At 47.1% G+C, this 18,210-nt stretch overlaps 1 protein-coding gene across 11 annotated transcripts in view; it reads right to left on the bottom strand.

The window, feature by feature from the left end:
• The window catches only part of FNIP2 (folliculin interacting protein 2), a 116,551-nt gene that overhangs the window by 70,441 nt on the left and 27,900 nt on the right, over window positions 1-18,210 (bottom strand). The window contains exons 1-2 of one of the 11 annotated variants that reach the window (XM_082461649.1): window positions 10,191-10,647; window positions 4,648-4,746 (exon numbers count right to left, since the gene is read on the bottom strand). The exons of 8 other annotated variants lie outside the window; for them this stretch is intronic. In XM_082461649.1, the coding sequence (XP_082317775.1) occupies window positions 4,648-4,746; window positions 10,191-10,351 (260 nt within the window). In that variant the 5' untranslated portion in view covers window positions 10,352-10,647. Of the gene's footprint in view, window positions 1-4,647; window positions 4,747-10,190; window positions 10,648-17,132; window positions 18,050-18,210 lie in introns of those variants that run through there. 2 more of the 11 variants (XM_082461653.1, XM_082461652.1) reach the window with 2 other exon arrangements.

Below are 18,210 nucleotides of genomic sequence, written 5' to 3'. Positions count from 1 at the left end.
TATGATTCAGCACTAAAAAGGAATGAAGTGCCGTTACATGCACAGAACACGGGTGAACCTTGAAAACATGATGGTAAATGTAAGAAGTCAACCACGAAAGAACATATGATATGATGAACTGTATGCTGCTGCTTACAGGAAATGTCCAGAAACAGGCAAATCTACAGAGACAGACAGTAAATTAGTGGCTGCCTAGAGCTGAGAGGAGACTGGGGAATGACAGCCAACTTTTGTGGGAGGCGGTTTCTTTCAAGGGTCATGAAAATGTCCCGAAGTTGATGTGGTGATGAGTGTATGACCCTGAGGACAGAGCAAATCCACTTAAGTGTGGATAGACTTCAAATGGGTGGATTGTACGGTGCATGAATGACATCTCGATAAAGCTGCCTTAGAAGAAAACAAGATTCCACTTACATTCCCCTTTCCCCGACCCCGTGCCAAGGGTGGTGTGCAGTGAGGGCGACCACGCACTGCTGGTGGGAAAGGAGTCGGGCACTCACTTCGGAGAATATTGAGTAAAGCCAAAGGTCACATTTCCTAAAACTTAAACTCCATTTCTTTCACCCTATGAAATCCATGCAGATGTGCAGACAGGGACACATGTGATACTACTATTCACTGCAACATTGTTTATAATAGTAAAATTTATAAAAAAAAAAAAAATGAAATGTTCATTAATAGACTAACAGATACATAATTTGTAGCATATTCACACAATGGAATGCTATACTGAATTTGGAATTGACACACTAGAGCTACATGGAGTTATACAAACGAATCTCAAAAACATACAGCTGTATAAAAAAGTAAGCGTCAAAATAATACGTACAGTATGATGTCCACTTTAAAATGTTAAATACGTGTAACCCAGTATGATTTATGGATACATCCCAGCCAGTAAATGACAGATATGCAAAGGAATGCGAAGTACCGTATTCAGACCGTGGTTACCTCTGGAAGGAAGGGAGGGAGATGGGGCCCAGGAAGGATGATACAGGAAGCATCATCTACTTCCCTAATGTTTTAGTTCTTTTTTTAAAAAATCATACATGTGAAGCAAAAGTGGCAAAATGTTAAGATTTAAGAAAACTGGGTTGTGGTTACACATATGGTTAATATAGCATAGTCTGCACTTTCGGTATGACAAATATTTCATAATAAAATGAAAGCGTTACATGGCTTTTAAAATGAGAAAAAAAAAAAGAATTTATAGCAAACTAATAAAACTGATTACCTGAATGGGATAGGGAAGAAAAAAGAGGTAGGAACAACAAGATTCAGGTGTATATTTTTTTTTGTTGAACCAAGTGAATGTATTATCTCTGAAGACACAGAGATAAAACGCTCCTCAAAACGTTAAGGAAAACCCCTCACGTTCGTACCCTTTAAGAAGTGACTTAACCTACAGAAGATGTTAGGGCTGGAGGCCTGCTTATCTTTGCCTCCAGGTTCCCAGTAGAGGCCAGTTCTGACGAGCGGCAGGCTCCTGACTGCTCTGCCCGGCCACTGGCCTCCCGGGGAAGAGGAATCAATTCTGATGGACAACTTTCCTTCACTCTTCGGCATCTACCTGCCTGCGGAGCGCACACATGCTGACCTGGTCCTCAACTCGTGGCCTCAGGTGTGCGGGGCGCGTCCCGCGTGGCAAGGCCGGGGCGTCCGAGGATGCTGAGGGCCAGGTAAGCAAGCGGTGCTGACTCTGAGCATCGACAGGCCACGGCCCCTTGCAACACGCGCTGCCTGTTTCCCACCTGCCTGACCAATTTCTGTGTCTCAATTTTCAAATTCTGTTGGGGAAGGAAAATGGGTCTCCTTCAGATTTCCTCCAAGGAAAATCTCCAAGGAAAATGCCCTCCCAAGGAGACCATCAGATGTTTGAACACAAATAGGGTTGTAACGTCAAAAACTGGAAACCTTAATATCCATTCAGAACATACCCAAGATTTTTGAGGCCATCAATTTCAGATACTACAAAGTCATTAAAAATTGTCTTAAAAACGTTTTAATGACATGGGGAAAATGTCGTGGTATAATAGTGAGTGAGAAAGCAGATTTTATATATATATATATATATATATATGTATTATATATATATAATACATATATACATGTAAAATACATATATATCAATATATGGTTTAGTTAATACAGTGCAGCTTACATCCATGTACCAAAAAGGACTGCAAGGAAATAAATCAAAGTATTAATAGGAGTCAAAATTTGTGTGATAGCACTGCTAGTAATTTAGGTTTTCATTTTTATATTTGCTTGCATTTTCCAAATGCTTTGTAACAAAATTGTACCATTTTGATAATCAGAAAAAATATTTAAGAAAAATATTAAAAATAAGTTTAGTAACAATTTTATATAGAAAAAGATGGAGGCATTTAAAAAGGAGAATGCAACTAGCCTGACATGAATGCAGCCATGCTCTGAAAAATATACCTGTTAAAATATTTTTAAAATATTTCATATACTGGCAATTAACAAGTGGAGTTTAAAATTAAAAACACAATACTACTTACACTAGCATCCCCCCCAAAAAAGAAATAGTTAGGTATAAATCTAACACAATATGTACGAGATCTATATGAAGAAAACTACAAAACTCTGATAAAGAAAATCAAAGGAGAACTAAATAAATGGAGAGATATTCCATGTTCATGGGTGGAAGACTCAAGGCGTCAGTTCTTCCCAAGTTGGTCTAAAGATTCAATGAAATCCCAATCAAAATCCCAACAAGCTATTTTGTGGATATCGACAAACTGGTTCTAAAGTTCACATGGAGAGGAGGCACAGGACCCAGAACAGCCAACGGGACATTGAAGGAGAAGAACAAAGTCAGAGGCATGACACTACCCAACTTCAGGACTTACTACAGTTACAGTAAACAAGACAGTGTGGTCCTGGTGAAAGAACAGACAAATAGATCAACAAAGAGAAGTAGAGGACGCAGACCCAGAGTTACACGCACTCAGCTGACCTTTGACAAAGGAGCAAAGGCAACACGTTGTAGAAAAGACAGTCTTTCAACAAGCAGTGCTGAAACAAGTGGACATCCACACTCAAAACAAAGAATCTCGACACAGACCTTAAATCCTTTACAAAATTTTAACTCAAAATAGATCACAGACCCCAAATGCAAAACTATAAAACTCCTCGAATAACCTAGGAGAAAATGTAGATGACCTTGGGCATGGTGCTGACCACACAAAAGCACGTGCCATGAAAGAAACAGCTGATATGCTGGACCGCATTACAATTAAAAACTCTGGTCCGTGAAAGACAACATCAAGAGAAGAAGACGACAAGCCTCAGACTGGGAGAAAATATTTGCAAAAGACAATTCCGATGAAGGACTGGTATCCATAATATACAAAAAACTCGTAAAACTCAACAATAAGAAAACAAACAACCGAATTTAAAAATGGGCAAAAGACCTGGACAGCTCACAAAATATATACAGATGGCAAATAAGCACATGAAAAAGGTGCTCCACATCGTATGTCATTAGAGAAATACACACCAAAACAACGAGATACTACCACATACCCATTAGAGTGGCCAAACTCCAGAACGCTGACAACAGCAAATGCTAAGAGGATGCGGAGCAACAAGAACTCGCTCACTGCCAATGGGAATGCAACATGGTGCAGCCACTCCTGAAGTTCGGTGGTTTCTCACGAAACTAAACAAGCTCTTACCTTACAACTCAGGAGCCATACTCCTTGATATCTACTCAGGAGCCATACTCCTTGATATCTACCCACAGGAATAAAACTTACGTCCACACAAAACCCTGCACGTGGATGTTTACAGCAGCTTTCGTCACAACTGCCAAAATGTGGAAGCAACCAAGGCGTCCTTCAGTAGATGACTGGATAAATAAACTGGTACATCCAGATGATGGAACATTATTCGGTGCTGAAAAGAAGTGAGCTATCGAGCCATGAAAAGACACGGAGAAGACTTTAACGCATGTGACTGAGTGAGGGAAGCCAATGTGAAAAGGCTACGTACTGCATGATTCCAACCAAATGACATTCTAGGAAAGGCAGAAACTATCGAGACAGTTGAAAAGATCAGGGCTGCCGGGGCGTTAGGGGACGCACGAACAGGCAGAACACTGAGCATTTTTAGGGCCGTGAAACTACTCTGTATGACACTCTATTGATGGGTTCGTTTCATTACACGTTTGTCCAGACCCAGAGAATGAATACCACCAAGAGTGAACCTCAAACGTAAGCCAGGGTTTGGGGTGATGATGATGTGTCAATTGCAGGTTCGTCAGCTGTAGCACATGCTGAGAGTAGGGGAGGGGTGAGTGAGGGGCAGGCAGGAGACAGGGGCTCTGTCCTTTCTGCTTAACTTTTCAGGGCACCTAAAACTGCTCTAAAACATAAGAGTCTATTTTTTAAAAAAATTCAGTGGTCAAGGGGACTTTTAAAATATAGGAACTCTGAGTAATAAGCACTGGTTTTAAGTTTGCAATAGGATTGTTCTCTGAAGGTCGTTTAGACTGCTAGAGAATTCCCTGTGAGGACGAGAACCAAGGACACGTTACTTGAGCTTGGATGCGGCCACCAAAGGCCTCTGCCCCTGTCCAGCAGAAGGGCAGGCCACCTCCCCCGGGGCCCGTGCGCCCACCTGGGAGGAGGGGGGCCTCGCACCGGGTTGCGCAGAGCCTCCCGGTGGTCCTGCATCAGCTCTCGTAAAAGCAGTTCACGCTGAGGCGGTAGTCGCCGCCTGGAGAGAACAAGGGTTAGGTACAAAGAAAAGAGGCTCAACGGCGGGAACGTCTGTTATCAAGCAAAGGCCAGTGGGCGAGAGGCTGGGGGGCCCGGCAACCTGCACCTTCCGCTCACGCCACAGCGCACAGCTGCGGGCCCGACCGCCCATTCACGGCCCCACGGAGGACCGTTCACTGTCTGCGGCCCTCGGGCATCACTTTTTAGGGTGCACGCCAAGCGTGTTCCTGCCTTAGGAGCTCTGCACTCGCTCCGCCCTCTCCTGAGAACATGCTTCCTCAAACACCCACGTGGCTTGCTCTCCAGACGAGACACTGATGACTCCCTCGGTTGCCAAGGTCCTCACGTCTGTCTGACATCCCTGGGCCCCGTCGGTTCCTGACAGACAGTCGGCATGTTGGAGCTGGAGGGGCTCAGACACCCCATCTGGTGGTCCCAGACCTGACTCTTCACTAGGCCTAACCCCAGAGGCTCTGTGTGTGTGTTTGTAATGAACAAAGCTTCCCGGGCTCCCCTTCCAGAAATCTGGTCCAGTGGATCTGAAGTGAGGCTTCAGGAATCTATATTTTTAAGAACACATCTTTGGGGATCACCCACCCGGTCTACCACTTTAATTTATTTTAGACGAGAAAACAGAAATACAGAGAGATGAGGTGACCCCCCCCGAAGACACAGCGAGCTCCAGGGGGAGACGAGATCAAGGCAGAGAAGATCCCCCATCAGAGGAGCTTTCCCTAAATCTGGTGCCACCTTCTACGTTCTCCCGTGTTAGGGGTGACTTTTTTTTTAAAAAATCACTAAGTGGAGAAACTAGCTTAGCTCTACCAAGGTTTTGGTTTCTTATTTTTTTCTTTTGTTTGCCTTTGGGGAGGGGGAGGCATGAAAGTGAAAGAAAATGTCAGAGTGAGAGAAAAAAAAAAAAAAAAGACCGCATTTCAATTCACATCTGTTCTGTAAAGACCTGACAGTAGTGGGTTTTTTTTTTAAACCTTCCTAAACTAAGAAAGGTCAGAGAGTAAGAGGAGGAGCAAACCCTTCAAGACGTAAACGTCTGATGGATGGATGTACACCTGATGCGCAACATTCCACAGAAACCCGGGACCCCACAAAGGGGAGGAGCTCTGCCGGGAATCCCTCGGCCGGGTCCCCCTTGGTGAGCTCTGGCTGGGAGGCTAATTACAACCTCAGGCGGGTCACGGGTTATCGCTCTCACCAACTCCCACGAGGCCTGCTTCCCCTTGTTCAGCGGTTGTTCAGCTTCTGTTACCGTAACAGGGAAGCGATAAGGCTGAGCCCCAGCCTGACTCACAACAGCGCTCACCCGGAGACCCAGGAGCCGTGGCCAGTTCACGTGGCCGCGCGGAGCTTGGGGAGAAGCCTCCGGCTGCCGCCCAGCGCCTGGCTGTGGCCCCCAGAGCTGCAGGGACCTGCCTTCTGCCTGGGGCACTGTCACCCTCACACAGTTCTCTGTGGTGACGAGTAACAAGGGCTTCACCCTGCGTGTCGTCCATACTTATCAGAATAAGAGCCAGACAGGGTGGCAGCCAGTTGGCCGCTTCGACGCAGCAGCCCCCGTACCGAGGCTGCTCTGATTCACCCCCGAGAGATGCGGCCTCAGGGAAAAGATGAATGTTCTCTGAACCTAAAGCAGCAGGACTCCGCAGCAACACCAAGTTATACTGCATTCCTGCAACCATTCACTCATCCCCAGATGACATCTCGAAATCCCATCCATCGACCAGCGGAAACAGACTCTCTTAACGAGTCAGAGAAAACTCCCCGTGGCACAGGAAGTCGGCGAAAAGGGAAGGCAGGCAGGGAGGGCAGGGGACTTGTGGGGCAATGCCCAGGCATCTAGGAGAGTCCCCCCCCTGCATCTGCAGCCCCCTGTGGAGCAGGTCACCAGCACGGGGCTGCCAGCTGGCCCGGGCGGGGCTCAGGCAACCAGTCCGGCAGCTCCAGCTCCTAAGCAGGAAGGTTCTCACGGTGTTTCCAGGTTGAAAGCACAATGAACACTTCCCGCCCCTCCCCACTCCAGCCTGCCTGACCCTCCCTTTAGCAGCCTTTTACTAAAATCTTCAGAACCCCAAGTACCCTAAACCAAGACGGCTGTGCAATCACGGCCAGCTTATCTCCGTGAGGCGTGCACTGGGGAAAACACACCCTGGTTTCTGTACTTGTCTTCTCCTTAAGCTCCTTCCACAAACAAGCGAAGGCTCTACCTTTTTCAATAAAATCAGTTCATCCAAATCGTAGATAAATCAGAGATCTACACTCATTACCTCTGCCCCCTCCGTCCTGGTGACTGTAAAGCGGTACAACGGATCTCTTCCGAATCTAAATGTCAAGATGTGAAACTCCAGGCACCACTGACTCTGAAGGGCCGTTTCAGTTCCTCTTCGGCATGTGTGGGGTACACTTTTCAGGGCCAAGTTGTGTCGAATTTTCTCCTGCCATCAGAGAAGCAGCAGTTCACGGATAAACTTGGCAAGTCCTCCCAGAGTCCGCATATAAGCAGCCCTATGGGTGTATCTAACTTGCTGGGAAAGCTGGGAAAATCAAGTTATTAGCAGCTTTAAGAAAGCAGATTGGAAGCAATTACATTCGAAGCCTAGCATCATAGTTCAGAGTTCCGAGGTCTGAAATGTTTCATTCCACAAGAACCACAGTGGGAAGGTCGAACATTTCTCTCTCTGCCCTGCACTGCGCCAGGTCTACACCGTGCCACTGTTAGGTACCTGGAACCTCTCCACTGTGTTTGTGGAATCTTTCTCTTCACCTTTGCCTAACTGGAAAATCATGAGGAGACAAAGAAACAGCAAAAAGAAAAAACTGCTTATCAGTGTGCTAAGACGACCACCTGAAACTGTGGATTTAAGGTAACCCAAGAGCAGAGCAGGCGCTGGGAGTCACACCTGGCTGGCTGCCACCTGACCTGGACACACGGACAACTCGTGAGCACTTGGAGCCAGATCCTTAGGGCACAAGCTCCGAACGATAATTCACTCCACCCTGAGACCGACCCGAGTCCTAGAGAAACTCAGAAACCAACCAGAGTACTGCACACAACACACACCTTTTCAAGACTGCATGAAGCGGAAGAGAAAGTGGGAAAGGGACCAAGACAACTGGTCCGACGAGAGATGAATTCCAACTAAATGACACACACGTCACCACTGTACAGAAGTCTACAAACGTCTCAGCTCCTGAGAAGTAGATCTAAAGGAAATTAAACTAAGGAAAGGTGCTAATGGATGTGGAAACTTTTTGTTAAGTTTAAAGTACTGTTTAAATAAAGATGATTAAAATCCTGCCCCAAAGAGCAAATTCACTGAAAGTGAGAAGCAGAAGTTCATACCGAAAACTTTAGAAGTTTTGTAAGAACCGGTGTGGCCCTGCATGTCATCTGCTCATGTGGGTGCCACCCCTGGCATCCCAAATACCTACTTGGGGAATCTAGAATTGCCTGAATAGCAGAAATAGGAAATTCAGAAGGTCCTGATGTTACCCTGTACAATCTCAGAGAAGGAGAGAATTTCAAAAGTAGTCTGAACAAGCTACACAGCGGAACAGTTGAGAGTGAGACCCAGGAAAGAAGGGGACGTGCCACAGTCACATGGCTCCCGGGCAGCAGAGCTGGAATCAGGATTGGATCCAGATCAAGACTCGAGATGACTGAGTGTCAACCCACCACCGGCTCCTCCTGCCACTCAGCCGTCCTTTCTAGATAAGAAACAGACGCAGAGAGTATAAAAGTGAAACTCGTATCTGAACACTCACATGAATCACTGCAACTGAGCAGACAGCACGAGATTTTCAATCTATGAGCGCTTACCCTGCAGGGGACTATATACCATTTTACTAAGTTTCCATTGAAGAAACACAACAATTTTTACCTGACAGAAATCATATCCTGATTATCTGTCAACCAAGAACTACCTTTATGGGATAAACAGTTTATGAGTCATAATAATTTTGAGAAAACTTCTACCAGGAAAAAAGTAGAAACATTTAAGCAAATTTAGAAACTTACTTTTACACTAATCACGAGAATCAGAGCTTACTCTTTGCCCCTCCTCACTGTCTATCTAACTAAAACTTTGGAATGAAATGCACTTCCCAAAGGATTTTTCTGTTTCACTGATATGCACTAAAATTCTTTACAAGCAGTGTTTCAATTAAGAGCTACTACTAATAAAATGAATGAATTCTTCCAAAATGGATGAAATAATCAACCTAAAAGAATACAGCAAGTCATGGAAGCAACCTAAATGCCCATTGACAGACAAATGGATAAAGATGTGGTAGATATGCACAATGGAATATTACTCAGCCATAAAAAAGGAACAAAATTGGGTCATTTGTAGAGACGTAGATGGACCTAGAGACTGTCACACAGAGTGAAGTAAGTCAGAAGGAGAAAAACAAATATCGTAAATTAACTCACATATGTGGAACCTAGAAAAATGGTACAGATGAACGAGTTTGCAGGGCAGAAAGTGAGACACAGATGTAGAGAACAAACGTATGGACACCAAGAGGGGGAAGAGGCGGGGGGTGGTGGTGGTGGGATGAACTGGGAGATTGGGATTGACATGTATACACAAATATGTATAAAATGGATGACTAATAAGAACCTGCTGTATAAAATAATAATAAAAAAAATCAACAAAAGTACAGAATGAAAACCAAACTAAATAAATAAGTTATATGGGCAAAAAAAAAAAAGTATGCAATTATTAATTACCAACGATGAAAAACAACGTGTTTTTCTTCCCCAAGAAGGTATTATTAAATTTACAGTGAAGTAATTGAGAGATATGTACCACAGAATTAGCAGGAGTTTGGAATAAACCACTATTTGCACATCAGAAAAAAAAAAAGAATACAGCAGGTACAATGCTATTCCTTTGATGGGCTGCATCAGGAGCCCCGGTTCATCCCAGCGCCTTCCTCCCTTCCCGTGGAAAGGGTTTTCCAGAAGAGGAAGCCCGGGCTCTCCGTCACCACCCACCTCCAGCTGGAGACGCGCAGCCCTCCGCGCACCGCCCAGACTGAGAAGCGAGGCCCCTGGCCCCGCGCCCCATCTGCCAGCGCGCTGACCCTGCGGGGCTGCATCTCCTTCTCCTGACAGCCCCCGAGAGAGCGCCGCTCAAGCTTCCACGCGGGGCGGGCGGCACCACTGCTTGCAGGTGGCTCCAGCAGGGAGGGGCGGAGGAAGGCTCAGGAGGAAGCACAGGGGCGGCAGAATCCAAACAGCCGCTAGGAAGTGCCCATCCTCCACTTCTTCCACAAAGGAGAGGACGTGTCTGCACACCTACCAGCCACCCCGGGCCTGTCTGCAAACGCCAGTTTCCCATCCGCACGCTTTTATCTCCCGGGTGCCCAGTGAATTACAGAAGAACTTCTCTGAGATTCTGAGATAGAACTGAAGTTTCAAACCTGTGGTCGCGTTCCGGGGGATCGGTGTCCCTTCCCACCCTGGCACACTTCCAAATCCTCGAGCGCGCAAGTGCCCCGTGCGTCTGCCCATCGCTCACACCCCCGGCCGCGTCCCGCCGGCCCCCCGGCCGGGCTGTGCTCCTGGCCGAGCAGCCGCACATCTCCCCGCAGGCCAGCCCTCTTCTGGGTGGCCCTGACTCTCCGCGTGGACCTGGAAGGTCCCGTTGCTGGAGGATCTCCTCGGTGACCAGCTGTGCTAAATGATCCCTGCGCTCCCCGTACAGATGCGGGAGGTGACACGAGCTCCTCGGCTGCAGCCTACTAATTTCCTCTTCCAGGAGTTAAAAAAACAAAAACAAAAACAAAACAGGAACATTCGCTTGTAACGTAAATTAAGCCCTCCGACGATCTGGGAAGTCAGACGCATCCCTCACACTGTAAAACACGCTCCCAGCAAAGCCATTACAATCTGACAAGTCCAAGTCCCACTTCCTACTTCTGTTCCTGGGTTTGTGCTCCGGTTACAAAAGACAAAAACACTCAACCGGCTGAGCGGCTCGGACTGACTCACTCCATCTGTGGCCCTGCTGGGGATGACGTAGTAGCCAATTAATTCATCACAAGACCTCTGAATATGGCTCACAGGGCTGTAAGCGAAATGCAGTGACTCGCCTTCAGCTGCAAGGTTGTTCTGACACTGGCCACCACCCTGTGAATGGCTCTCCTGTGACCAAGTGTCAGCTGACAGGTCCTACTCTGCAACCTTGCAGAATGACCCAGAGCAAGGGACAGAGATGGTTACCCTCAGCAGACGGATGTAGGGCTTAAGGCACAGGGGGTGACATGGGGGCGGGCGGGCAGGGACGCATCCTGGCTTTAATACCAGTATAGAATTTAATTTATTTATGCAAGAAGAGTAATAATAAGCTGAGAAGCCATAAACCCTCACAACTCTTGCGCCGGATTCTTAATTCCTAAGCATATTCAAGCTGAGAGAGCCCTGAACTAGCAAAACCCAAGAACAAAAGCAGTTCAGTTTTGACTTCTGACATGAATATACTTCATCTGTAAAATGAGAATAATACTATGGTATTATATATCAATATGATATATCTGTGATATATATCACATACTTCAATATTTTATATGATACATATTTTACATTTTTGTTATATTTTAAGAAATATATTTTATATGATATATACTTATATTTTATGAATTTATGATATATTACATATTTCCATATGATTTTTATATGATACATACATATTTTACATTTTTGTTATATTTTGTGATATATATGCTATTTTATATGATATACACTTATATTTTACACATTTTATATGACACATATTGATATATCATACATACCAATATGATTTTTCCATAGTATTGTGAATTCACGGAAAAAATAATTTTTCTTTTAGAAGAAATAAAAAGCACTGGTCCTTAAAACACAGGCCAAGTCTTGATACAAAAAACTACAAGGGACTGTCCCAACTTGCTTTCCTCTTGTCATCCTGGAATCTGGCCGAAGAAAATATTAACAGAGCCCTAAAATCTGATGAACCCTCGGCTGGGTCTTTAGTTTGAGGAAATAAAATCCATACTTCATGGCAAGACAAGAAGAATTTAAACATCCAATGTTCCTCTGCCCGTGTGGGGCTCCTTGCTCCCCGCCAGCGTGCGCCGTGTGTCTGCACTGACCACACCTCCTTAGGAGGCTACATTCCTTCATAATCCTGTGCGGGGTCTGGATGAGGCACTACTAACTCTGCGTGCGGGTCTGGGTTGTGTAAACTGTCTATACCTCATCTGACGTGTAACCCTTTGTCTCACAACTGTATCTAACTGTGCCGTGACCTCTAACGGGCGGGGCGGTCCTCACAGCTTTCTGAGAGACCGTCTCCCAGCTTATAATCCTCAGGTTGGCTTGAATACAATTTTCTATTTCTTTCTTAGATCGACTATTGATTAATTTTTCATCGACAGGCTTCAGAGGGCTTTTAAGTGCATCGACACACGGCAGCCGCATATATTTCACTCTGCAAGTGTGACGAGGTCTAACGGCCTTGTGGCAGAAGCCGCAGTTACCTGAAGACTTTATTGTACATGTGACCCTGAAGTTCCTCTGTAACAAACCCACAGAAGATCTTAACTACACCCTCCTCGGAGAGAGAAAGACTGCAACGCACCTATGATGGTGACCAGCTCCTCTGCGGCACAGGCTCAAATGACAGACAGGACCAGGTTAGGAGAAAGTGAATCCGTTTCTCCAGGGAGGGAACACATTTGGAGCTCAAGGTTTAAGTTCAGCGGCCACGGTGAGCTCACGGGTTCCTCTTTCTTTCCTCTGAACTGTCTGGAAAACCACTTTCGCCTTTTCACACCAGAGAGCACCTAAGCAGCTCTAACCTGCCCACCTCGGCCCAGGCAGCCCAGCAAGCAGAGGCCAGAAGGAAGTCCCCGCACCATCACGCCCACCTGACAGGCGGCCCAAGCAAGGCCCCAGGCGGATGCCTCCCACTCACCAGGGCCCGGCTTGCCTTGTCTAAAATCACGGCAGAAATGAAAGCATCGTTCCACGCTGATGGGGCAGGGCCTTTAAAAATGCCCAAGTAGCTAGATTCTATAAAATCTGTAGAGGAAACACTGAGGGAACACATCCCACTTTCTATGTGTAAAAAAACAAATTCACTTTTAAAACTTCAGTCTCTAAAAGTTATTTATCCAGGCCCTGATGAAAGGACATAAACCCTTTCTAAATATGTACTCTGGACATACACCTTCCTAGCAGTTAGCCGCAAAGCTGTTCAATCATTCCAACGTTTTACATCTTCCCAAGGCTTCAAACACTGTTATAAAAACGCAATTGTATCCCCTATCCAGACGATGCGAACACTTTTAAACGACAAGAATAATAAGAAAACGACAACGTGGTTACAAAGGACATTTGGATGAAATAAGGATGGAACTGCATTGGGAAAGAATCCCCTTAAAGAGAAACTGAGCTGAGTGGCGTGGGAAACTCTAGCCCAAACTCAGCCTTTAACTAACATGCAAGGATGAGCAAGGGAAGGAATCAGGACGGTCCCCTGGAGTCTTTGTGTCGAGACTTAAGCGGTGTTTTAGTGACCGGTGCTTCTCCTTTCTTCATCAGTGTTTCTCCCTAACTTCAGCCAGCACAGCTTTCGCCTCCATTTCCCTCGTAGGTGGTGCTCAAACTTCACAGGTTTCTAAGTGCCCAGTGCTGGGCCAACCCCACCCCCGGTTTCCAGTTCAGCAGATCCCGGGTGGAATCTGAGAACGTGATTCTAACTAGTTCCAAGGAGCTGCCGCTCCTGGCCTGGGAAGCACCTGCTGAAGAACCACTTCCCCACTGAACATCCCAGCTTCTCCGTGAAGACGTCCTGGGCTTGAATTCTGCCGTGACCTTCTAAAAACACACTTCTAACACTTAACACATAACTGCTTGGCAGTAGAGAAGTGTATGCATCTTATGATCTACCCAGATCATACATTCTTTGAGGATAAAAACTGACTCTTGACGTTCCCTCTGTGCAGGTCTCACACGTGACCTTTTAATTGGGTCAGCACCACTGAGTATTTACATTAAAACTAGGGCATGAATCGAGCCACAAAAAGCTGCCTGCCTCTTGACAGTGTATTCTGACCAGAGGGCGCCGCCTGCGCTCAAACTCTCCGTCTCTCTCTTACTTAGTGCAGCAAAAGTTCCTTTAGAAGCTTTAACATCTTGCGTTCACTCCAATCAACATGGCGCGTGCTATTTTACCATTTAAAGTTTCCGTTTAATGTTCCCCCTTAAGAACCCTAATTCCACAGTCCAAAACCTGATTGTATGGAATAAAGTAGAGATGTACATCAAAACCACTACCACTGTACTCAAAGGGGATGCCACAATGTGGCTCTAAACTTCTTTACATTTAAATGAGCTTTAAAACTTCTTCAGTAAATGAAGAAACAAGTAATAATGATACTGTCACATCGACTGTTCTGAGACACGAGAGCAGTGCACGGAGTAGGTGAGAGAAAGGTAACGTCCTGGTCAACCTTGACCCCGCCTCCCGTGACCTCCTTCTTCTCTTTCCCGAAACGGAATCCTCCTCTCCTACGGGCTCCATCACTCGTTACCACGCTGGATCCCCTGTTTGTCAACAGAGGGTAACACGCACGCGACCATTTATCGCGGCCCCTCCTCATGGTCAAGCTCTCCATCTCCCCACGCGGCTCAGCCGGGCTCACATGCTGGGAGAAGGGTCCCCGGTCACCCGCTGGCCCCCGGCAGCCCACCTGCAGCTCTGCACGCTGGCTGGAGCAGCTGCCGTCCTCACGGACACCCCCCCACGATGGGCGAGCGGTGCCGCAGGCTGGAAGGGAGGATGGAGCAGCGTGGCAGTGTGAACCCACGGGCCAGGTGTGCAGAAGGCAGGCTCCTGGTTCAGGTCTGTGAGCTGCATCTGCCCATCTGCCCCGCTTCCAACCTCACAGCCCAGGACTGGACCGAATGGTCCTGGAGAAGAGCAGAAGCGCCGTTCAGACCACGCGAGGCAGGTTCCTGGCACTCAAGATCCTGGTCCAAGCCAGGATCTCTCTCCAGTCCTTCCAGCGCGGCGCTTCGGGGCCACCTCCAGTCCCCAAGACGTGGCGGATAAGGACGACTCCACCCCCATCCCTGACTTAGAGTTGGGAGAATTAAAGTTTCACCTTTCAGGTGACAAAAAAGTGATCACTGTGTGTAAAGAAAAATCAACTCAGAAACCACAGAAAAATCAACTCAGAAACCACAGCTGAGACGTGGGTTTGCAGAGAGAAGAAATGAAGACCTAACACAGTGCCCCCAAAAGTCCAGTCTCATCAGTCTTATCGAATGACTCTCCCTCTGCCTCTTCACACTACCTTGGTGAAAAGAAGGGAAGAATAAACGGAGAGGAGGGGTGGCGGGCAGGGTTCAGGACCCACAGCCGGGGCAGCGGACCCTCTGATGGGCTCATCCCCTCCCTCCCTAATGCCTTTCCCACACCCAGGAACGACTGACAGCAAGCCCTCCTACCAGTGGCTCTCGAAGCGCGGTCCCCAGCAGGAGACACCAAGAAAATTACAGGATGCTGGTCAACTCTTTCTTGATCTGGGCACTGCTGCTGTGAACATGCAGCCAGCAGAATACGTACATTTCCTGTCTGTATATTCTCGTTCAGTATGAAGTTAAAAACATGCCTCCAACAAACACATGAAAGGACGCTCAGCATCACTAATCATCAGAGAGATGCAAATCAAAACCACCATGAGGTACCGCCTTGCACCGGTCAGAACGGGCATCATCAGAAAGTCTACAAACAAGAAATGCTGGAGAGGGTGTGGAGAAAAGGGAACCCTCTTGCACTGCTGGTGGGACTGTACACAGGTGCAGCCACTACGGAGAACAGTATGGAGGTTCCTTAAAAAACTAAAAATAGAACTACCATATGATCCAGCAATCCCACTCCTGGGCTTATATATCCGGAGAAACCCGTAATTCGAAAAGATACATGCGCCCCAACGTTCGTTGCAGCACTGTTTACAAGAGCCAGGACATGGAAGCCACCTAAGTGTCCATCGACAGATGAATGGATAAAGAAGATGTGGCACATATATACAATGGAATATTACTCAGCCATAAAAAAGAATGAAATAATGCCATTTGCAGGGACATGGATGGACCTAGAGATGATCATACAAAGTGAAGTAAATCAGACAAAGACAAACATTATACGATATCACTTATATGTGGAATCTAAAATATGACACAAACGAACTTGTCTACAAAACAGAAACAGACTCACAGACATAGAGAACAGACTGGTGGTTGCCAAGGGAGAAAGGGTGGGGGAGGGATAAATTAAGAGTTTGGGATTAATAGATACACATTATTACATATAAAATAAACAATGAGGACCTACTGAAGAGCAGAGGGAACTACAGTCAATATTTTCTAATGACCTAAAAGGGAAAAGAATCTAAAAATGAATACATATATGTATGTACAAGTGAATCACTTTGCTGTACACCTGAGACTAACACAACACTGTAAATCACCGACACTTCAATGAAACAGTAAGTTAATTAAATTAAATAAAAGTATCAAATGGGAAAAAAGAAGGCCTCCTGCCGGGCTAGAGCTACGGACTCAGGCCGGGGGAGGCAGCACGCTTCCGGGGACCGGGCTCGCAGACAGATGCGGCACGAAGACCACGTCCGCCAGGACCTGGCTGCCTGAGCCTCGGGCCACCCTCAGGACGGCAGTCGGGGTGCGGCGCCCCCCGGGCCTGCGGACGCCCACCGGACAAGCTCGCGCTCGGGCAGCCCGCGGCGCGCCGCCAGCCACGTGGGCAGCGACAACCCGCCGGCTCGCGTGTCTCCGGTCACAGGGAGTGAGCGGCACTGATTTCCGCAGCAGACGGGCCAGCCGGGACTCGGGGCACCCTCGCCAGTGACGGGGGTGCCATGCCTCCCCCCACCCCGCCTCGGTCCTCGGTCCTCCGGGGCGGACGCCCCCTCCTCCATCCAGGAGGGGGCTGGATGTCCCCGGCTCGACAGTCACGTCCGAGTGTCTCTCCTCCAGCTCTGACCCCGGCCCCGACACGTCCGGATTCTCACTGACTCAGTCCGGGTCCGTGTGCTGCGGCCACCAGGTCTCTCGTGGGACGCCTTGCTGGCCATGAACCCTGCCCCAGAGCAGCCCCCGCGCAGGAGCCCCCCTCCCGGGCACTGCTCTGCCCTCCTCTCCCCACCTACGAGCTGGGGCTCGGACTCCTGAACAGGGGGACTTTGGTCCATACCAAGTTAGATGGAATGGGCAATAAAATCAACCAATATGGCTGCTCTGATTTAACATGAGGCAGCAGCTGAGAGAGAACTGAGCTTTCGGATTCAGATAAAAGTTACTTGAAAGTCCACAGTTCTGTGCCGTCCCGATCATGATCCGGATCATTCCCACTCCCGCATCCCCGGACTCTGAGGACAGAGCACGCAGCACGCAGCATGGAAAAGGCTCTCAGCCACGGAAAGAATGAAGGCATGTGTCACGCCTTCATGAAATCTGTGAAACACAGAAAAATTCTTATCTTACAAAGCCGAATAAAAAGAACAGGATACAGCACAAAACGGTGGAGGCACTTTGGCAACTAGCGTGAGTTCAGAAAACCAAATGCAGAAGAAGGAACTAAAAAGAAACATCAGAACGCCTGTGCGTAGCGAGACTCAGAATGCTTTTCCTGTTACCATTCTCCATTTTCCATTTTTCAACAACAGCTACGCATTATTCACAAACCATGGGGAAAACGACTTCACGTTTTTAAACTCTTGCTGCCAAACCAGTAATGATCACTTCACTTCTCTGTTCTACAACAATTCTGCAGGCTTTATTGTAAGGAAATTGTCAGAGTCAAAACAATTTCAGATGGCTGGAAGGAAAAGCAAAGCACGTGCACCATGAGACTGCTATACTACTCACACAGCTTTTCCTTCTGTGTGACTGCTACCGCTAATATTTACATAAGCCAGCAAAAGTAAAGAGCTGCAGCTATAGACTCTTTTAAAACACCTAACTAAAAACAAAACTCCCCAATTTCCCTTTATTTGGAGACTCAGCTTAGTACCTAGCAGCAGTACAACGTGCATTAACAATGAGAGGATTTTTAAGCTGCACACGAGGAAAGGAAAGGTGAGACTCCAGGAGATCCCCAACCTTGTTAAGTGAAAAGGCGGCTCTGAGGAGGGGATCACAGTAAAACTGCGGCTCTAACTGCTTCGTATCTAAACTTTAACAGGAAGAGAGAAGGCAGCCAGGCTCGCTAATGCCAGGTCAGAAAGCTCTTTGGGGTAATACTATCCACCCGCAAGAAGGAGCATTGCTTGTTTTGCCATCCCAGTGAAGTGATTCACTCTTTCTGGAGTCAGCCAGATAACCGGCAATTTAGATAAACGCTTTCATCACTTTTTTTAGGCCCAGTATCAGACCTCA

The sequence above is a fragment of the Balaenoptera physalus genome (genome assembly GCF_965194825.1).
Source record: "Balaenoptera physalus genome assembly, chromosome: 5".
NCBI lineage: Eukaryota > Metazoa > Chordata > Mammalia > Artiodactyla > Balaenopteridae > Balaenoptera > Balaenoptera physalus.
The sequence above is the reverse complement of the archived record's forward strand: the minus strand, read 5'-3'. Positions and strand labels throughout refer to the sequence as shown.